This window comes from Bubalus kerabau, chromosome 2, assembly GCF_029407905.1.
Source record: "Bubalus kerabau isolate K-KA32 ecotype Philippines breed swamp buffalo chromosome 2, PCC_UOA_SB_1v2, whole genome shotgun sequence".
Taxonomy (NCBI): domain Eukaryota; kingdom Metazoa; phylum Chordata; class Mammalia; order Artiodactyla; family Bovidae; genus Bubalus; species Bubalus kerabau.
In genome coordinates, this window is record NC_073625.1 from 103,214,414 (window position 1) to 103,237,263 (window position 22,850).

Sequence of the window (22,850 nt, forward strand, 5' to 3'; positions counted from 1 at the left end):
ATTAGAAGCCTTTAGTTTGAGCCTGGCTTTTCTCCTTGCTAACTGTCAAATCTTGGACCTATAGAATGCTGGGTACTGTGCATGGAAGCCAAGTTTGAAAGACTTCAGATACCTTTGTTCTTCTTTTGCAGATAAACCTGGTTTATACAACATCTGCCTTCTCCAAATTTTACAAGCAGTCTGTAGTTGCAGATATCAGGTATGGAAAGTCCCTTGCTTTGGGACTTCTGCATTCACTGCTGTAAATTCCTCACAATGGTGTGGAAGGGCTGTAATAACATCATTTTCAAGTAACTTCTTGGGGATAGTTGTGGGTTAATACCCTTTTAGCACAATTGTGACCCAGACCTTTGTCATGCTGAGTTTTTCTCTTCATTTACCAAAGCTCACCAGGAACTCCCCTGGAGAAGGAAATGGCAACCCATTACAGTATTTTTGCTGGGAAAATCCCATGGACAGAGGAGTCTGATGGGCTAAAGCCCATGGAGTCACAAACAGTCGAACATGACTGAGAGACTGAACACATACAAACACCAGGAATTAACCTGGACCTCTGTACTAATGCTTCTAGGCAAAATGGCCATAAACATGTCCACTATTATTAGGTGAAGGCAAAAATAAAACACTGATGGATGTATTTCAAAATATGTTCAGTAAAAAAACTAGTTGCTAGAAATCTTCTGAGAAAAAAGCATCCCATGTTCAAATGGTTTTTAGGAAAATTTGTGTGCTGTGTATAGTATCTTGCCTTCCCCCACCTCCGCTATATCTGCAGAGATTCACAATTCATTTTGGCAGATTAAAGGCACTAAGAAAGTCTTGTAGTAAAGCAATTTGTTTCCTTTCCTTCACTTTCCATTTCCCAAAATATGTGCGGTAGAACGCTGTCTTATGTTTTTTTCGTAAAACATGACAATATTTAGGTCTTAGGAGATTCTGCTCCAAGAGCAAACTGAAGCAGGAGCAGCTACCTGAAAACCAAATTAGGCTTGAATTCTAGATTTGTTACTGAGCAGCTGTATGATTTCGAGTTGACCCTCATTTCTTCATGTGTAAAGTTGGAAGAGTAATAGGACCTTCCTCACAGGATTAATGGGATGAAGCAGGTTTAGCACTGTGTCTAAAGATCCTGAGGTATCAAGCATTCTAACTGTTGTTATTTGTAATGGCAGTGAACATTGATTGATACCCATAGAAACAGTGTGTTCTCCATGGAGATGCAAAATTTACTAATGGTTCTAGATTTGAACCCAGCGCAAGAACACACAGATCAAGATGCTTTTCTTTCTAAATTCCCATAAAAGTGGTCAATGGCTTCCTAAAGAAGGAAGTTATGTTTATTGAAAGGTGTGCTCATTGGCTTCACCTTGAATTTATCAGCTGGGTCACTGGATCCTTGTGAATGTCTGCTTCCTAAGAGGCATATCCCTGAACTTCTTTCTCTTTTCACTGTAGCAGTAACAACAAAGGTGGCCTCCTTGTCCACTTTTGGCTTGTATTTGTCATGCCTCATGCCAAGGGCCACATCTTCTGTGAGGACTGTGTGGCTGCCATCTTGAAGGACTCCATCCAGACGAGCATCATAAACCGGACCTCTGTGGGGAGCCTGCAGGGTCTGGCTGTGGACATGGACTCTGTGGTATTAAATGGTGATTATTGGGTAATTCTCCTTCAAGCTCTCCTTCCAGCAGTACTCTTGACACTGTTCTATTGTAATCAATGTTGTCACGAAGTACAGTCTTCCCTCTGTATCCACAGACTCTGCATTCATGGATTCAACCACCTATGGGTTGAAAATATTCAGAAAAAAAAAATCTAGAAAGTTCCAAAAAGCGAAACTTGAATTTGCTGCTAGCTGGCAAATTTACACAGCATTTATGTTGAATTAGCTACTATAAGTAATCTTGAGATGATCTGAAGTATACCGGAGGATGTGCATGGATTTTAATGCAAATACTATTCCACTTTATACATTTTATACTTGAGTGTCCTTGGATTTTGGCATCCTTGGGGATGGGGATGCATAGTCTTGGATCCAGTTCCTGGTGGATACTGAGGAATGACTGTATTCTTTTCCACAATCTCAGTGGAACAGGATTAGCTAAAGACTCTGGAGCTACATTGATAAAGAAAGTTGCTAAATGTTATATACAATGATTAGACAATAGAATTGGAGTCAAATATATTTATGAAATTAAATTTATTAAAAGATACACTTCCCTATGGGGCTTCCCTTGTGGCCTAGCAGTAAAGAACTTGCCTGCCAATGCAGGAGACATGGCTTCAATCCCTGGGTCTGGAAGATCCCCTGGAGAAGGAAATGGCAACCCGCTCCAGTATTCTTGCCTGGAATATCCCAAGGATAGAGGAGCCTGGCAGGCTACAGTCCATGGAGTCGCAAAAGAGTCGGATAGGACTGAGTGACTAAACAACAAACCCTTCTCTATACTTAATTTGGCTTCAGACATCTTCAAACCGAGGCTCCAAGGGACAAAGTCCTGCAGAAGGAAAGTTTTTCTGCGATTTACTTTCCTTGTTTCTTCCTTCCTTCAGACAGAACTGTGTCTATGTTCTATAGTGTGGTCCAATGCTCCAAAATGGCCTGCTCCATAGCACAGTCAAAAATGCAAACTCCATTACTTGTCTTAACAGAAAAGTGGTTTAATTATTGTTTAACCCCAAATATATGCACTTTTCTATTTTGATTTAAACTAGATAGGTAGATATGTGGGCATGTAGTAGGTAGATGAAAAGTATTTGGAATAAGTAATGCATGAATGGAAAATATTAAGAAAGAAAGAAAAAGAAAATGTCTAGTGGAAAATTCTGTATCACATATACTATTTCAGATGCAAAACCAGTTATTTGCGTATTTTGTTGGGTTTTTGTCATAAAAAGTGTTTAAAACTTGTTACCACAGATGATTTGAAGTATAAAAGTAGAGAGGATAGTTTAATGAACTCTTACACCCTTTATTCAGCTTCAAAAACTATCAACTCATAACTGTTCTATTTGATCTCTAAATATCTACATGACCTCCTTTACCTTACAGGATTATTTTAAAGCAAATCTCAGATATACTGATTGCTTTTAAATGACTGAAAATATTTTTACTAAGCAAAATTCTGACAAACTGATTTCTGGGACTGACAGGTTTTCTTCTATGTACTTTTTCATTGCAGCTGGTCTTCGGTCAGATTACTCTTCAACCATAGGATCTAGTAAGTTCTATCTGTGGTTTCTTCCCTGCCCTTCCTTTCCCCACCCATGTCCCTGCCTACAAACCTACATCCTTTCTGGCTGTAGCTTTCCTGTTCAATGGTATTTGTTAGCGTTCTTTCAGTTGCAAGTGACAGATGGATATTCAAACTAGGTTAAGCATGAAAGAAACTTGCTTGACTCATATAACTGGGACATACATGGAGTATGTTGGCTGCAGGCACGGTTGGGTCCAGGTTCTAAGATAAAATATCATCAGGACTCTGCATTTTTGCTTTCTTCTGTTGAGGCTTCATCAAATGTTTCTTCCAGTGTGGTGGCATAAATGGCCACCAGCAGATCCAAGCTTATAATTTATCAGTTTAGCAACCATGATGGAAAAAAAAGAAAACCTCATCTATATTTCATGATAGTTCCTGCAGAAGTCCTGGCACTGAGTCTCATTGTCTCAAACTGGCTGATATGCCGCCTCTTTGCTTCTTTGGCTCTGATTGGTCAGTCTGGATTGTGTGCTCACCTCTGGATCTAGGGGTGAGTTTAACCCCAACGAAGCCATGTAGAGGATGGTTTCTCAAAGTAAAAACTAGGCACAGAAGATATGAGAGTGGATTCTAGGCTGGCAAAAGCAGCAGATATTCTCCATGTGAGCTCTTTTGTTGTTTATTTTTTATAAAGATTTCTAGAAAAATCATTCCTAAAACAAAACAAAGCAAAACCCAGTGCTGTCTCCGCAGACAAAGGCTGCTCCCAGGACTTCTACGCAGATCATCTGTCTCTCCACTACCCTCTGGAGATTTCAACAACCTCAGGGAGGCTGATGTGCCACTTCAAGCTGGTGGCCATAGTGGGCCATCTGATCCGACTCTCGATAGAGTCTGTCCAGATTGAAGCCGACAACTGTGTCACTGACTCCCTGACCATTTATGACGCTCTCTTGCCAATCCGGAGCACCATCTTATACAGGTATGATGCCGGCACTCTAGTTGGCAAGTGAAAAGAGTTTTTATAACTCTTTATACAATTTTTACAATGTCTGGGTTGCCCTTGGATTTTTTTTTTTTTAACCATTTTTGTGTATGTTCATGAGGTCAGAGGTTGACCCATGCCTTAGTTAGCGCCCCATGGATTAGCCAGAGCCTATCAGACTCTGTTTCTTTTCACGTATAGCATACAACAGTCAAAATCAATACAGTGGGAACTTTGGTCAATAGTTTTGATATATAACAGATTTCTGGGGGGTGGGGAACCTTAATTTTACTTCATTACAATCACAATGAAGACCATTGTTTCAATAGAATGTTTAAATATGCTCTCCTCCAGGGGATCTTCCTGACCCAGGGATTCAACCCACAACTCTATGTCTCCTGCATTGGCAGGTGGGTTCTTTATCACTTGAGCCACCTGGGAAGCCCATTTGAATAAATATTCTATTATGATTACATAGCTGTAGAAAAATAAATTTTTTCCTTATTATAAAGATAACACAATGTTCAATGTGAAAGTGAGGTCAATCAGAGAAAACAATGTCAATTATTTTGCATTTCCATTACCCAGAAAAAATAAATGTTATATTTTTGCATACATTCTTTCATTCACACATGTACATTATTCTACACATATATACATATACATATCTTAGTATTTTCTACTTACTAGTAGACATCTTTTTGTGATTGCTTAATAGTTTGATAACATAGTAATGTCAGTTAGGCTTTATTAAGAATTTGTTATTTTTACTCATTGTGCTAAAAGACATACAAATTATCTTATCATTTTTAATAATGTTTATGCATGTATAGAATAATATTTTTGTAAGTGTTATTTCTTCATATTTTGGTGGTGAATGAACATGTTAAAAATTCAGTGTCTAAAAATTTGTAATGAAAAGTACTTGTGACTAATTCTCATCCCTCAATCATCGTTATTGGCTTCTTTTCACTATTCCCAGACACAGTTAGTTATTATCTCATTTAATCCCCATCACAATGCTATGAGGAGTATACTATTATTATTACTACCATTTCAGAGTTGTGAAACTGTCATTTATGAAGAATTAGTTACTTCATTGCTCAGTTAAGTGCTGGAGCTAAGTTTCGAGCCCAGTTTTCCCTGGTGAAGAGCTGATGAATTTTGCTGTTAAATACCCTTCAGGTATACCTTGTTTGCTCTCAAGGAGGGTCCAGGGACAGCCATCCAGGAGAATTCTTCCATAGTCACTGGACAAAAATTTCTGTACCTATATCAGCTCCCCTCCATCTGTAGTGCCCTGTGGCAAGTAACTGATGAAGACCTGGCTGGCAAAGTCCAAGACATGAGGATCGTGCAGAGGGCCCAAGAAATGTGCAGAATTCGTGACATGAGGATCGTGCAGAGGGCCCAAGAAATGTGCAGAATTAGTGACATGAGGATCGTGCAGAGGGCCCAAGAAATGTGCAGAATTAGTGACATGAGGATCGTGCAGAGGGCCCAAGAAATGTGCAGAATTCGTGGCGGATGAAGGTCCAACCCTCAACAACCTATTATTTATGTGCTTTTGTTTTGTTATCTGGTTTCAGAATTTGTGAACCTGCAAGAACATTAAAATCATTTGTTTCCACAAATAATCTCATGTTGGTGACATTTAAGTCTCCTCAGGTATGGAGGCTATCAGGAATTCGGGCATATTTTGAAGTCATCCCAGAGCAAAGTAAGTCTTTCCCAGTTGAAATAAGTTATGAGAAATACTTGTTTTGATAAGATACTCCAGTCATATCTCTCCTGAGGCTATGTTGTAATACTAGTTGCATTAAGTCAGGATCCTGAGTCAGGGTCTGGTCAGAAGAGGGAGATCTTACTAGTTATTCTAACAGAGAGGATTTAATATAACGAACTGTTAGCTCAGTGTAAAGGTGTGAAAATGGGTATCTCAAAAGGCAAAAAACAAAAAAATCCCATAAAAACATGAAAACAAAAAGACTGTAAGTTATCACAGATATAACACATGGTAGGAAGCAACTACTATTGGTAGATTTGGAGGAACAAATAAAAGCAATTGGAGTGATTACAGTTGAGGACTTGGAGGAGGGGGTCTGTGGAATGAAAGTCAGGCCTCTGAGGAGGGGGTCCTGCCTAGCTGGTGTTCATGTCTATGATTTCAGAAGTTAATTAACTTGGGACCCAGGCCTTTGAGGGGAGGGTGCCAGACAGCTGAGCTGGTATCTTTGAGGAAGACACAATAAAGTGGGAGTGGGAAAACTGCTAGCAGTATTCAAGTCTGCTACAAGAAGGAAGAGAGCCTGCGGGGGTGAAGCGGCATTGCTGGGGTGACACTCCCAGAAATAAGTAACAGGCACAAGTCTAGTTCTTCCTCTCCAGATTTCTAGCCTGTCTTTAGCACCCCTTACTGGCAGAGCCTGTGTACATGCCTGCTAAATTGCTTCAGTCATGTCCGACTCTTTGCAACCCTATGGACTGTAGCCCTCTAGTCTCTTATGTCCATGGGATTCTCCAGGCAAGAATACTGGAGTGGGTTGCCATGCCCTCTCTAGGGGATCTTCCCAACCCAGGGATCGAACCCTCATCTCTCACGTCTCCTGCACTGGCAAGTGGATTCTTTACCACTAGTGCCACCTGGGAAGCCCTCTGGCAGAGTCTATCAAGGGGTAAAAGAGAGAAGTTTGCAGAGTGCCAGACCAGCCTTGCAGAGCAGAGAGGGATGGGTTTGGAGCTGAGGGACAATGGCTCAGTAGAGCACATTCTTTTAGCACATTCTTTTGTGAATTCCCATTTACAGTAATGCACATGAGTGCCAGGCTTCCTAGGTGGTGCTAGTGCTAAAGAACCAGCCTGCCAATGCAGGAGACATAAGAGATGTGGGTTTGATCCCTGGATCAAGAACGTCCCCTGCAGGAGGACGTCACAACCCATTCCAGTGTTCTTGCCTGTAGAATCCCATGAACAGAGGAGCTTGGCAGGCTACAGTCCATAGGGTCGCAAAGAGTTGGACACAACTGAAGCGACTTAGCATGCGTGCACATGAGTGCCATCCTAGAAGGTGCTTGTGATGTAAAACCCAGAGGTTTTCTAGTGAGCAAAAAGTGACCTTTCCCTTCATTCTTCTTTTTTTGACTTGGGTTGAAATAGTCAAACAGAACAGAATGAAAAGAGCCCTCACTGAAACTCTCATGCTTTTATAACATTTGTTGCCTTGGAAACTGCTCAAATCTTACAGGTCATGTTTTGCTGACTTTTTTATGAACATCAACAGAAAGATCAGAATGGGAGATGAGGGTAAGGAGGGAAGAGAATTTGGCTTAAATAGATGGTGAGAGCTACAGATTCATCGATATTTTAGGGCAGTGGCTCATTTTGATAAATTTTTACAAAACCAAATGTAAAATTAATTTATTGAACAAAATTGAACTCGATATTTGAGATGTTGTTGCTTTGAAAGTTACCTGTAACTCCAATAGTTCAAAAAAAGAATTATAACAGAAATATGGTACTGGAATTTGTCTGTTAACTCAAAATATACTTATTGAATGTCTGTTGTATGCCAGGAGCTACTTAGGTGTTAGGAAAATAATAAGCGAAATAGATAAAAAAATCAGTGCTCTCAGACAGCTTATATTCCAGCAGAGGGATGACCATATCAGTAAGAATAGACATTTAGATTGTCTTAAAGAGCATAACATGTTATGTAAACTGGATATACCCTTGACAACAAATACACACTAATTTGAACAAAATTAACTCAGAGCTTTAGAAATACATATTTATAGTGCTGTATGTCAAAAAAAAAATATATATATATACAGGGTTAATATTTTAATTATAGCTCAATAAAATTGGAAGAAAAAATATATTTAAACCATGTTTTTTAAAGAAAGGAATAGCATCCTATAGATCTGTAACCAAAATAAATTATTTGAAAACAAGTGTAGACTTTGAATAGTATAATAGCTATAAATCCTAGGGTACTATTTCTTTTTAAAAAGTAGCTTACATTTCAAAGATAAGTATTTATTGATCAAGAAAATGTGTATTTATAGTTAAAGAAATGTATGCTATCTATTTCTCATAATTTCACAACTGCAAATCACTGTGTGTTACTGGATATTTTTTTCAGAATGTGAAAACACAGTGTTGGTCAAAGAAATCACTGGTTTTGAAGGGAAAATTTCAAGTCCATATTACCCAAGCTACTATCCTCCGAAATGCAAGTGTACCTGGAAATTTCAGGTAGCCTAGTTTTACCACTATCTTAGAAAAAATATTGTTATCTTATTCTTAGTAACAATTTATCTCTGAATTTAATTATACTGATTGTTTAAATAATTGAAAAGAATGTTAGTTTTATAATATTTAAGCTTTATTAAAATATTTTACCTACAACCTGCAAGTTTGTTGTAATTTCAACTTGTTTCCCACAAATTAACTGCCATTTGCAACCTGGAGCTTACTTAACCAGTTTCTTATTTTGTTTGTATTAAAAAATAAAGGTTTCTCTGGTGGCTCAGATGGTAAAGAATCTGCCTGCAATGTGGGAGACCCTGGATTGGGAAGATTCCCTGCAAAAGGGAATGACTACCCACTCGAGTATTCCAGGGGCTTTGCTGATGGCTCAGATTAAAAAATGCAAAGACATTATTACAGGATCAAACAACTTATTTTATTATGATAGACCTCATTTATTACTAACTTTTAATTACTTCATCAGAAAGATAATTTAAAAAATAAAAATTGGATTAAGCAAGAAATGGCAACCCACTCCAGTATTGTTGCCTGGGGAATCCAATGGACAGAGGAGCCTGGAAGGCTACAGTCCATGGAGTTGCAAAAAGTCAGGCACGATTTAGTGATTAAAACAAACAAAAAACATATATCATTGTATAAACAAATCAGTGCAAATTTATATGAAATACATACAACTTTTTCTAGTGCTAGACAGGGAGTTCCTGGTTTTTGTTTGTTTCTCTGTTTGTTTTTAAAATCTCAGTCTGTTACCTATTTTTCCTTCTTCAACTTAATATTCATGTAGAGGGAGATAGGGCAAGGTGTCACCTTTGCTCTTGCAGCATATGCATATGAAGTAATTTTTGTGAGACCATGCAATATCTATGAGATGTAGATATTGGATGTAAGCAGCAAGAACTGTCTAGTTTGTATTCATTCAGCATGTTGTTATTAAATGCCTGCTATGTGTCAGGCAGTATTTTAGACACTAGGATCCATGAAGTCTGACACACACACACACACACACACACACACACACAAGCTCTGCTCTCATGGAATTCACTATAAAGTAGAGGGAGTCAGTTCAGTTCAGTCACTCAGTTGTGTCTGACTCTTTGCGACCCCATGAATCGCAGCATGCCAAGCCTCCCTGTCCATCACCAACTCCCGGAGTTCGCTCAGACTCATGTCCATCAAGTCAGTGATGCCATCCAGCCATCTCATCCTCTGTCGTCCCCTTCTCCTCCTGCCCCCAATCCCTCCCAGCATCAGAGTCTTTTCCAATGAGTCAACTCTTTGCGTGAGGTGGCCCAAGTACTGGAGTTTCAGCTTTAGCATCATTCCTTCCAAAGAAATCCCAGGGCTGATCTCCTTCAGAATGGACTGGTTGGATCTCCTTGCAGTCCAAGGGACTCTCAAGAGTCTTCTCCAACACCACAGTTCAAAAGCATCAATTCTTCAGCGCTCAGCTTTCTTCACAGTCCAACTCTCACATCCATACATGACCACAGGAAAAACCATAGCCTTGACTAGACGGAACTTTGTTGGCAAAGTAATGTCTCTGCTTTTGAATACGCTATCTAGGTTGGTCATAACTTTCCTTCCAAGGAGTAAGCATCTTTTAATTTCATGGCTGCAGTCACCATCTGCAGTGATTTTGGAGCCCAAAAAAATAAAATCTGACACTGTTTCCCCATCTATTTCCCATGAAGTGATGGGACTGGATGCCATGATCTTCGTTTTCTGAATGTTGAGCTTTAAGCCAACTTTTTCACTCTCTTCTTTCACTTTCATCAAGAAGCTTTTTAGTTCCTCTTCACTTTCTGCCATAAGGGTGGTGTCATCTGCATATCTGAGGTTATTGATATTTCTCCTGGCAATCTTGATTCCAGCTTGTGTTTCTTCCAGTCCAGCGTTTTTCACGATGTACTCTGCATATAAGTTAAATAAGCAGGGTGACAATATACAGCCTTGACGTACTCCTGGTGACAAACAAATAAACAAATAAAATGTTTAAAGGTCCATATAGTCAAAGCTATGGCTTTTCCAGTAGTCATGTGCAAATGTGAGAGTTGGACATAAAGAAGGCTGGCGCTTAAGAATTGATGCTTTGGAATTGTGGTGCTGGAGAAGACTCTTAAGAGTCCCTTGGACTGCAAGGAGATCAAACCAGTCAATCCTAAAAGAAATTAACCCTAAATATTCATTTTAAGGACTGATGCTGAAGCTCCAATACTTTGGCCACCTGATGTGAAGAACTGACTCATTTGAAAAGACCCTGATGCTGGGAAAGATTGAAGGCAAAAGGAAAAGAGGGTGGCAGAGTATAAGATGGTTGGATGGCATCACCAACTCAGTGGACATGAGTCTGAGCAAACTCATGTTTGCCAGGAGATGGTGAAGGACAGGGAGGCCTGGTATGCTGCAGTCCATGGACTTGCAAAGATTTAGACATGACCAAGCACCTGAACAACAGCAACAAAAATGTTTATAGCACATTCCATGATGGTAGAATGCTGTGGAGAATGAAACTGGGGAGGGGCTTTGTAGCGGAGTTGGAGTGGGGGTGTGAAAGGTAGGAAGTCAGGGATTTGTTGTTTCAAACAGGATGATCAGGGAAAGCCTCACTGACAAGGGGACATTTGCACAGAACCCTGAGACACAAGGGAACTAACCTGGTGTGTGTCGAGGACAACAGTTTGCAGGCAAAGGGAAAAGCTGAGGCAAAGCCTCCCAGGCAGGAGGCTGCTTACTGCACATGTAGGATTTATGCAAGGTCATAACCTTTAAATACTGAAACAATTTCATTATACCCAAATCTGTACTTGATGTCAATGTCCTGCCAGCATGCATCCTTAAATTATTTTTTTGATCATTATCATAAACATTTAAAATATATTTAAGACATAAAGGTGCTGAACTCTGGCTCACTGCCAGATCCTTGGTGCCTCAGGAAGCAGAAGCTCAGAGCCTCAGGTGGCTAGCTAGTATGAAGGTGGGGGAGGCGGGAAGAGGGAAAGAGAAGATGAGAAGAGTTGGGGACAGAGAAGGGAAAGACATCAAATATGTCTCTTTAATCTCTTCAATGAACAGTTATCTTCTTTATAATATCTAGAAAAAGAAAGGGGCTTCCCAGGTGGTGCTAGTGGTAAAGAATCTGCCTGTCAATATAGGAGACGCAGGAGACACAAGAGACTCAAGTTCCATCCTTGGGTAGAGAAGATTCCCTGGAGTAGGAAATGGCAACCCACTCCAGTATTCTTGCCTGGGAAATCCCATAGACAGAGGAGCTGGGAGGGCTATAGTCCCTGGAACTGCAAAGGGTCAGACATGACTGCGTGACTAAACACACAGAACAAGAAAGACTCCATTCCTAAAACCTCCAGATGATTTTGAAATTCCTTTTGAGATAAAACAGCTATTGATCCCATGTATAACTTAAAAGTTCCTAAACATTGCTGTGATTAAGTTTTAGTTTAAGGTACAAATAAAAATATCAAATCACTTTCTGTTTCACTGAATCAAGGGTTAGAAATGCTGAATAAAAGGAAATCTTTATAAGGAAAAGAGCCTGGGGGTGGGAAATGGGAAATGAGAGACAGGAAATACTGGGGCCAGGCTTATGGGATGACACCATTTCCCAGAGATCAAGGTCAGTCCTTCTCAGTGTGAAGGTTAAATAAAGCTGTTCCTTCCTTAAAAAGTTTTGAGCAGCCACCGATAGCTGTGTGAGAGCATGTTTCTGAATGGAAATCATGTAAAAAATTATTTGTCACCTGCAAAATAACTTTGCATTTATTAAAAATGATTAAGAACCAGATGACTTAAGCAACAAAAATACTGACTCGAGTCACGATAAACCTTTTTTATGCAAGAGTTGATTATGTCATCCGCAGTCCTTCTTAGAGCCTGGTCCAATTTCCAAATCTACCAAAGAACAATCAATTCCGTTTGCCAACTCACTTTCAGCTGAGTTTTTAAGGTCTTATTTATCTGAGAAAGTTTAACTCTTGCTCCAACTTAGAGCCCATCCGATTCTTCTCCCAAGCTCTCCTGTTAACTCAAGGAACATTTGTAGGATGTCTGCTACATGTCAGGCATTGTACCTGTACAGGGTTGCCTAGTAGCAAGGTGACCAAAGTCCTTGGCAGAGCTTGCAGACTACAGAGAAGGGAGATATTAAATCAGAAAAACCAAAAAAGGACTTTGGGGTTATAATATGTTGTCTACTTTTGTTTACTGTGCTCAGTGGCATCGACTCTTTGTGACCCCACGGATTGTAGCCCACTAGTCTCTCTGTCCATGGGATTTTCCAGGCAAGAATACTGGAGTGGGTTGCCATGTCCTTCTCCAGGGGATCGTCCCAACCCAGGGATATAACCAAGTCTCTTACGTCTCACTAGTGCCACCTGGAAAGCCCCGCTTTTGTCTAGTACTTTAGTGCTTTCAGCACACATACAATTTGCTCTTCAAAATATAGCTCTGAGGTAGGATAGATACTCTAGTTATGGTTTATATATAATAAAACAGAAATGGGGGCAAATCATTTGCTAGAAGCTACTCCAATAGTGAGCAATCCACGTGGAATTAGAAGGAATCATGCCTCCCCCATAAATAAATTCAGCAGCCCCTTCTTTTCTGGGCTTCTAAAGATGTTCAGACCCTAAAGAAGGCAGAAAGCCAAAGAACAGACACCCTCAAACTGTGCTGCTGAAGAAGACTCCTAAAAGTCCCTTGGACAGCAAGGAGATCAAACTATTCAATCTTAAGGCAGAGCAACCCTGAATATTCACTGAATGACTGATGCTAAAGCTGAAGCTCCAGTATTTTGGTCATCTGATGCAAATAGACAACTCATTGGAAAAGTCCTTGATGCTGGGAAAGATCAAGGGCAGAAGGAGAAGAGGGTGTCAGGCGATGGGACGGCTAGATGGCATCACTGATGCAAAGAACATGAACTTGGGCAAACTCTGGGAGATGGTAAGGGACGTGCTGCAGTCCATGGGGTCACAAAGAGTAGGACACAACTGGGCAACTGAACAACAACAACAGAGATGTTCAGCTCCCCTGTGTGTCATAATAATCACTTCACTGAACATTCACCTCCCTGTCTCTTCCTTTCCCGCACACCCTCCCCACCCCCCCGCCAAATGATCAGTTTTGCTTTAGAGTCTCAGAAGCAAAGAAAGAAGCTGTCTTTTGAGTTGTTTTATCACAGATGTTATCAGCCCAACACCCTATACAATTAGGTATGTTCTGCAATGGCACCCCACTCCAGTACTCTTGCCCCCATGGAAGGAGGAGCCATGGAAGGAAGGAAAATCCCATGGACGGAGGAGCCTGGTAGGCTGCAGTCCATGGGGTCGCTAAGAGTCGGACACGACTGAGCGACTTCCCTTTCACTTTTCACTTTCATGCATTGGAGAAGGAAATGGCAACCCACTCCAATGCTCTTGCCTGGAGAATCCCAGGCCGGGGGAGCCTGGTGGGCTTCCGTCTATGGAGTTGCACAGAGTCGGACACGACTGAAGCGACTTAGCAGCAGCAGCAGCCAGACATAAGCAGGGATCACCGTGGGCCATGGGCATTCACCTCCTCATATCAGATGGGATTCCCAGAAGGAAGTCTCTCTTCCATGCTTCTGTGACAAGCATCTTTGCTGCAGAATTCTCTAGTGTTCATCTGAAGTTCATCTGAGCTGTGTGTACACAACCACTGGCGAGCTAGGGGTGATTGAAGATAAGGTAAGGCGTGTCCTGCATTCTGTCATCATCGCTGACTAGAGAAATATTTAAATACAGCAGGTCCAGATCAGGAGAATGCCTCCCCTTACTTGGCTAAAATTCACAAAGAAAAGGCAGGGGCTGGGCAGTGGGAATAGAGAGTACAGAACATAGAAGGAGATAGCGTACTTAGTAGAGTGTTCATGTTTCTTGTTCATTTGTCAAAATAACTTGCAGCGCTTTGTGAAACTGCACTTTGCCCCTCCATTTATCATCACAGTCATATCAACAGCTCCTCCTGGTTAATCTGAGTATGAAAGTAGAAAGTGTGCCATTCTGTGTCAGTGGAATCAGCGTGCAAGGGGACATATTTCCTTTCACTGTAGACAGGCTTTGTGCTGGGGAGGGGGGTGGTGGTGCCTATAAATCCATTTTGTTTTGGTGCCCTGGAACTCAGTGAAAATGCCTAAGCGAGTTTCTTGGTGGAGGATTACAACTGGAATATGTTCTTATGCGGTACAGTTTAACTTATTCCTTGAAGAGTTTACTATCTCTTAGTTTGCATTTTTTTTTTTTTTTTAGTGTAAAGAAATAGTCAGATGACGAGTGGAAAAAATGTGATATGTGTTCTCATGAGTCTTATGGCGAATAAAAACCAATCCTGTTGAGTTCCTAACGTGGATCTCTACTTGGGACTAAGAAAAAGGAGGTCTTCAGAGACATGCAGGACTGCTTTGGACATGCAGGAGTAGTTCATTTCTTAACCTTGGGAAGGCTCCTTGTCTTTGGTTAGCCTAGACTTCTTCTGTAGGATGGGTATCATAACTACCTGCCTAACGGTGATGTTGTGACATTTAAATCAGAGTCATAAAGTACCCAACCCATTTCCTCTTAAAGGTAGCCTAAGGGGGGAAATCTACTATATTTAAACACACGTTAGAAAGAAGCACACCACACAGCAAAGAAACTGTAGCATGAAATATGATGACATAACTGAAAAACCAAATGTCCGTCAGAGAAATAACAGCCAATGGAGAAAATTCATATGTTAAAAGAACAAGACAGTAAGATTGAATCACAAAATATTACCTAAAACTTAACTATATGCTGTTTTTAAAAGACAAAGTGAATTTAAAAAGTGATTTAATAAAGCTGAAAATAAAAATAGGCAATTATACCAGACCACATAATCAATAAGAAAGCAGGGATCTCAACCTTAACGCCAGACAACGCTTAAATCAGGGCATGCGGTGAGAAAAGGAAGGCGATCCACAGTGATAAAGAGAGCAATCCACATAAGGATCTAAGTACTACAAGTATTTATACACCAAAGGACATAGTATTATTGCTTGTAAAACTTATAGGAAGTACACAGAGAAGTGGAGAGTGCTTCAATAAGAGATTTTCCTTTTTCTTGGCTCATGACAGAGACAGTGGGGGTAGGGGTCAATAAATAAGGCCAGGAAGAGTATTAAATCATACAAACAATAAGTTTGGTAATATATGTATAAACAGAAATTACCCTCCTTTTCAAAATGACCTTGGTGACTTCATACATTTGATCACAACAAAAGTCTTGGTAAATTAAAAAGTTAAAAGCTACACTGCAATAAATAATCTCTTATCTAACTTGGATAGAATTAAAACTTGAAAATAAGGAAATCAAAATTCTACTCCCTAAAATGTGAGAACTCTCTCTTAATCCCTGGATCAAAGAGAACATAAAACAAGTATTGTGCATATCAGATGTGATGTATGTGCATAGCATACAATGCCACAACGAGGCCAGTTGCACTGTGTGTGTGTGTGTGTGTGTGTGTATTCACTTGTGCATGTACCAAACAGGTAACTACTTCTCTTGTTTGATCTTTTCTGATAATAGGGATGACTCATTTACTGCCTTCCAGAATACCAAGGTTTAATATAAAGAGGATATTGATTCATTCTTCCTTTTTCTAAAGAATCAGAATAGTGTCTTAAATAAACTATGTCATTATTGTATCTAGGGAGGAAAGTGTGCACACTTGCTAACAAGTGGGTGTTTTCAAAGTTGAGCTCATTCACTAGGAGGAAACAGAAATGTAGAGATGAACTAGTTCATCTATCCCAGGTCACCTGGTTCGTCACTCTGGTGTCTCACAGCTGCTCCCTAAGCACCGAGTGGTTCACTTCCATCTCTCTCACGTTCTCCTTAGGTCGGCGTGTTCAGGGGAACTGGTCTACTTCACCAAGTGCCACAGGGCACAAAGAATAAACTGCCTTTAAAACAGCAGGCCCAGGGAGTGAGTTCTGAGTAACAGAATCTTCGTCTGAAACATATTCTTCAATTGAATCATTTTTCGGACACTGACTTACCTTTGTTTTTCATAGTCTCCCCTGTCAACTCTTGGCATAGCACTGAAATTCCATAACTATTCAATAACCAAGAAGAGTATGAAAGGCTGTGACCATGGATGGTGGGAAATTAATGAGCACACGTAAGTGTTTACCATATGTGAAGAAGTTAGTGAAAAGCCTTGCCCAGAAGTTCAAAGCCTTGGCTGCCTTTTCTCCAAAGAGTTTGCACTTTGCTATTTACAGACAGGGGAACTGAAAATACAGGAGTTAAGTAATTTTCTCTAGGTTGCTCAGTTCATAGAAGATTAAGCCAGGATTCATAAATCCCTGTTTTCACCGCTGCTCCGTGCTGCAGAGCTATGGATATACACATTCCGTACTTCGCAAAAATAATTGGTAGATAAACCATTGCAGTCCTGAAGGAAAATAGTAAAGAGAAGCCTTGGTGATTATAAAAGCTAGAAATCGTTAGCCAATTCTGTGCAGTAGGAGAAAGAAACTGAGAGAAATCTAGCTGTCTGGGCTTCCTGAATTGACCTTGTAGGTCGTCACTCTTTCCCTTAATTCATTCTTTGGTTGTTCCTACTGTTTATTTGCTTCTAAAGTTAAAATAGTTCTCATATTAAAAAAAATTACAGGATGCCCAGTTTTTGCCAATTAGCTTGTCAGTTTCAAGGATCCTTGTGAAGTTAGCCTGAGAAATCTGTCTGCTGACTCTTTGCTCCTTGCTCTTCCATGAAGGAAGCCTTCCCTTTCTAAATGATTTTCCTGAGCAAACGTCTTCTATTTTCTTTAGACTCTTAGATGGCTTTCCAGGAGATGCAGATTTGATATTTGGGTCAGGAAGATCCCCCGGAGAATTCTATGGGCAGAAAGGCCTGGTGGAGTAAAGGCCGTGGAGTCACATAGAGTCAGACACTACTGAGCGACTAACACTTTTCTTTCATTTTCTGCTTGTTTTAAAGGCTTTCCTGGATCCATTATTAATATGTGGCCTGTGCTCCTTTGGAAAGTATTTTTGAATCAAGAGTCTATTATGTAGGAGGCAGAAGACCTAGGTTCAAGTTGCAGCCCTGTTATTTAGTAGCTATATTAACTAGGACAAATTATTTAATTGCTTTGATTGTCAGTCTGTAAAATGAGGTAATAAGGTGGAGTTTTTTCGGTAAGCATTCAGTGAAATGATGCTTATCATACATCAAAATATATTAGCTATGATTAATATGTTAAGATTGCTAAGGAAATGACATCAGATGCATAAATACTGTGGAATATGCCCCAAGGCTTTAAAGATACTGCATTTTGGTATTTAATTAGAGGTCCAGAACACAAATCTTTACAAATCTTTTGTAAGCTTATATGCTTAAAGCAGTCCTTTGAAAATGGGATACTTTCCCCACCTAAATAACAACCGCTACCACTCACGATGTATTGCTGCCAAAGTATGGACAGTTTCCTCCCACAAATACCGGGAAAGCTCTCTGCCCTAAATACTTTTCCTGAAGGGCCAGTTCTTCCCCTCATCTTGTGGGTTGGCCGAAATCCTATCAGATTCTTTTGATACTGGCGGTACCCAAAGGATTTTAAATGCCAGCCCTTTTCATTATCAGTTCTTTTCATCAGAAAGGCTCTAATTGAATTAATTTCTCACACTTCGCTGCTATGTAGCCTAAAGGCTTTGGATCTATAGTAGGGAAGGAAGAAAAAGTAACGCTGATACCAGGAAGCCTGGTGATCCTAAATTTAGAGAACACGGGGTAGGGTACGAGTGCTCAGGGCAAGTAGAATGCAGTATACAAACCTGAAAAAGAAACAGCCCTCCCTCACAGCTTTTGTACAACCAAGTTCCTGAGAGGAAGGCAGTTGGTTTGTTAGAAAGTGTAAATGTTTAGTATCTGTTGAACTCTATCCTAATCCTGTCTCTTCTTATTTGTTATTTGAACTTTTAACAAATTACTTCACCTCTTACATCTCAGTTTTCTTACCGTCTGTCCGTGTAAACTAACACTTGCTGAGCTTCTCAGTCTCTCACTTTATTTTACGTTCGTTTCATAAACTACCACTATCAGTTCAGTCGCTCAGTCGTGTCCAACTCTTTGGGACCCCATGGACTGCAGCACGCCAGGCCTCCCTGTCCATCACCAACTCCCAGAGTTCACTCAAACTCATGTCCCTTGAATCAGGGATGCCATCCAACCATCTCATCCTCTGTCATCTCCTTCTCCTCCTGCCTTCAATTTTTCCCAGTATCAGAGTCTTTTCAAAAGAGTCAGTTCTTTGCATCAGAACTACCAGTATGCCTCCTTCCATACTGTCCCCTGTAAAGTCTAGCCCAAGCAAGGTTTCAAAGGTCCCTTTCCCCTTGACTTCTCCTTAACATCATAGTGAGGCTCATCTTTGCAAGAAAACTCTAGTAAATGTTAAAATCACTATGAGATACTGATACAATCATCATGATATTAGAAAGCAGGATTCTGATTCCAAGATGAACACCTAGAGTAGACTCTGGACCCAAGAGCTTGACTCAGCTTTTAGGTGCCTCTTGAATGCTGGCTCCCACTTAGCCAGTTGGGCCCTTGCAGCTCCTCATATCTCCAGAGCTGGTATATTCACCCATCAGCTCCTGAACTTCAGCCAAATGCAAAAGATTCTTCCTGAAATATACATGAATGCTTTGAACTGTGCGGCTTCCCTGATAGCTCAGTTGGTAAAGAATCCACCTGCAATGCAGGAGACCTGGGTTCGATCCCTGGGTTGTGAAGATCCCCTGGAGAAGGGAAGGGTTACCCACTCCAGTATTCTGGCCTGGAGAATTCCATGGACTGTATAGTTCTTGGGGTTGCAAAGAGTTGGAGACGACTGAGAGACTTTTACTTCACTTACTTTGAATTGTGAAATGATAGGCTCTTCCCACTGAACAGCAGCATCTGATCCATGGAACATGTGTGGTTCCCAAATGCTTTGGGGACCTGGAGTGATTGCCATTCACAGATTCCAAAGGAGAATGACCCCCTCCCCCCCTCAAGCCTAGTGTTTATTGGTTCCCTTTGGAAACTTACATAGTTCATCTGGAAAAGTCTTGACCACACAGGGCAGAGCCTAACGTACCATGGGTACCCAGTGTATTAATGATTATACTTCATGTTCCACTAACCATAATGCTCATATAATAAAAATTACTAATAGGAGGGACATTTTCTCCTAGCTGATGAGAAGTAAGAAATTGAAGTAGGGAAATATTGCAGATAGATATCACTATTTTGAAATTTTGCCAAGGACAAGCCCTGAAGTTCACCAGAATTCAATTTAGACTGAAATATTGTTGTCTTTTGTTTCAAGTGTTGCTGGAATTTTTTGCATGCTTTTAATTGTAGTTGATGGATTACACTCTGTTCTGTAGAAAGGTCTGTAGCCAAAAAAAGTAGGTAATTCTTTTTTTGTTAGGCAGTTATATATATGCTGAAAGAAGAGAGAAGACTAAGAGATATAAACCCATATTTCTTCCAATTTTAAGTATTGGTGAGGAAAGTAACAGGTAATAATGTTTAGAGCACTGTTATTGTTTTATTTAGCAGGGGAGAAAATTGAGGGGACAGAAGTGACTCAGTCACAATCACTTAGCATAGGATGGATGACTACCATCAGCGTTACTATAAGCATCTCTGTTTATGAAGCTCAAATGACCAAAGTATCAGTGAGTTTGGTCAACAAGCAGTTAACACAGTCTCATGCTGTGTGCCCCCAACCCTTGCTGGCAGGTACTGCGGCTCCTACATGGATCACCAGACGATTTTCCGAGTGCCCAGTCCTCTGGTTCACATTCAGCTGCAGTGCAGTTCAAGGCTTTCGGACAAGCCGCTTTTGGTGGAATATGGCAGTTACAACATCAGTCAACGTAAGATGGAGATCAGTCCCTTAAGAAACCGTAACAAAAGGTTAAACAGAGGCCAACATTTTATGACTCTAAACTTTGAGAAGTTAAGGAATGAAAACTGCCTCTTTACTTCTGCTATTGACTAGCATACTTTTATAATAATATTTGGACCTCTAATTAAATATTTAAATATATAGTAGAAACAAAATATATGATAAATAATACATACAATTATGTATTTATTCTGCTGAAGTTTAAATTACAGAAGAAATAATATAATTGCTTGTTATAATTGAAAAATAGTGTCTTACATTATTCCTGAAATATCAGTTTCCTGACTCATTGTTCTCCTTGCTATCCATAATTTTTTGTAAATATGAGGCTTACACCATCATTTGGTGGATTGAAGGGCAATAGGCGCAATTCACTGTGGCCTCTGATACACAGGGAGAGCTGTGAGTCCAAGGACAGTCCAAATGTCCATCTTCAGAATGTTGAACTTCACACTGAGAGCTACTGGAAACACGGCCAGAAAGCAGTCAGCAGAAAAGGCAATGTCTGAGGGAAGTCATTAGTGCTGGAGAGAGTAGACACTGACTCAGGAAATTCACGACCTGTTTTAAAAGCAGGGAAAGTAAGGGTTAACCACGTAGGAATCCATGAGGTTAAGACTTGAGAGAAAGCTCAGTTAGACCCTTCTGTCTCTGCCAATACTAATATATCTCCTTCTGGATTCAGAATGTTACACTTCTGAATATCAGAATACTACAGTCACCAGTGAGGATAGAGGTAAATAGTAAGCTATCTTATTTTTAACTATTTTTTCAAACAGTGAATATTTTCTAGGAACTCATCTGCTCCATTGTGTGCTATTGAGACAGTGGTTGACCTGACCACACACTATTCCTATTCATCTGCACAAAGCATAGACTAGGTAGCTTATAAAGAACAGAAATTTACTTCTCACGGTTCTAGAGGCTGGGCGTCCAAGATCATGTTCCAGCTTGGTTGAAGGATGGCCATCTTCTGGCCTCAGATTTCTCATTATGTCCTAGAGTAATGGAAGGACTGAGGATGCTTTGTGGGCCTATTATTGACATAAAGGCACTCATCTCATTCATGAGGGCTCTGTGTTCATCATTTATCACCTCCTAAAGCCCCCATTTCCTCCTACCATCACCTTGGGCATTAGGATTTCAACATAAAAATTTGGGGGTGGTGAAGAATACAGTCCTTTAGACCATGGCAGAGAGAAAACATTCATTATTACTATCGTGTTTAGCTACAAGCCCAGGAGTGAAGATTCTGGGCCAGGCAGGCAATGAATCTTTGATGAATAGGCTGGTTGAAGTGCCTTAGGAGTCCTGAGTTTTGAGAACAGTTGTTAATCTCTCTAGGTCCAACCTTTAAGATCAGTGGTTACTAATACATTTTATGGTAGAGACCACTTGAAAATGTAATTAAATGCACAGACTCAGAATAATATATCTGATCATAGAGGATTCAGAGACATCAGAAAGCCATTTAAATTCCCCAGAAACTCTAAAGACTGAACTCTGAGCCCACTAGATTCGAAGTCATGCTCCAGTTTTCTCTTTCTTCGAGTCTGGGATAAAGCCAAGACTCACATCCTTGCTGAGTCAAGGATGGAGGTGTAGGAGTTTGACTGTACATGGTGACCTGGGTGCAGTGTTGACTCAGCTTCTCGTGGATTCGTTTGCTTTCTTTGCTCTCTTAAATTCTCCCTTTTGCTCTTTCAAATATCAGCTATAGCTTTGCTTTGATGGAGAAATTATATTATTACTATTGCCACATTGCTACTCACGTCACTTAGCAACTCAGATTTCTTTGTTAATGTGGTCTGGTGCACTTTAGGGACCCACACAAGATTTCCTATTTTTTATCATCTCTAGCCTGTCCTGTTGGATCTTTTAGATGCTCCTCCGGTGTGTGTGTCCCTCAGGCCCAGCGATGCGATGGAGTAAATGACTGCTTTGATGAAAGCGATGAACTCTTCTGTGGTGGGTATTCAAGCTTTTATTATGACTTTTCTTAGGAATAAGTAGCTTGCCAGGACCATTGTTGGTGCTGATACATATCCTGGTCTTTGTAGCTGTTATCTATTGCCACATAACAAACTACCCCCACACCCCACACACACACACCCAAACTCAGTGACTTATGACAATCATCTGCTCTAGATTATCCCTCTGTGGGTTGTCTGAGGTATGATTGATCTAGGCTGGACTCAGCTGGGTGTCATTACCTAAGCTGTGGGTCCTCCTGAGCTTGGTTCTTCTCAGGCTGGAGTCCGGTCTACTTCTCATGGTTCTTTTCCTCATTGAACTAGTGGACTGGCCACAGCAGTGGTAGAAACAAAGGAGAGGTGACCAAAAATACAAGTTTCCTCTCAAGTCCTGGGCTTGGAGCTGGAACGGTATTACTTGTATCATATTCCATCAGTCAAATAGTGAGGCCATAGT

The 22,850-nt window shown here is 40.5% G+C and overlaps 1 protein-coding gene across 2 annotated transcripts in view; it reads left to right on the top strand.

Annotated features, from left to right (window-relative positions):
- The window catches only part of TMPRSS7 (transmembrane serine protease 7), a 49,076-nt gene that overhangs the window by 13,147 nt on the left and 13,079 nt on the right, over positions 1-22,850 (top strand). Inside the window, exons 4-13 of one of the 2 annotated variants that reach the window (XM_055570268.1) lie at positions 132-199; positions 1,456-1,649; positions 3,183-3,221; positions 3,954-4,182; positions 5,775-5,905; positions 8,327-8,439; positions 16,527-16,633; positions 20,252-20,388; positions 22,281-22,388; positions 22,771-22,781. In XM_055570268.1, coding sequence (XP_055426243.1) covers positions 132-199; positions 1,456-1,649; positions 3,183-3,221; positions 3,954-4,182; positions 5,775-5,905; positions 8,327-8,439; positions 16,527-16,633; positions 20,252-20,388; positions 22,281-22,388; positions 22,771-22,781 — 1,137 coding nt within the window. The remainder of the gene's footprint in view (positions 1-131; positions 200-1,455; positions 1,650-3,182; positions 3,222-3,953; positions 4,183-5,774; positions 5,906-8,326; positions 8,440-16,526; positions 16,634-20,251; positions 20,389-22,280; positions 22,389-22,770; positions 22,782-22,850) is intronic. The other variant, XM_055570269.1, reaches the window with a different exon arrangement.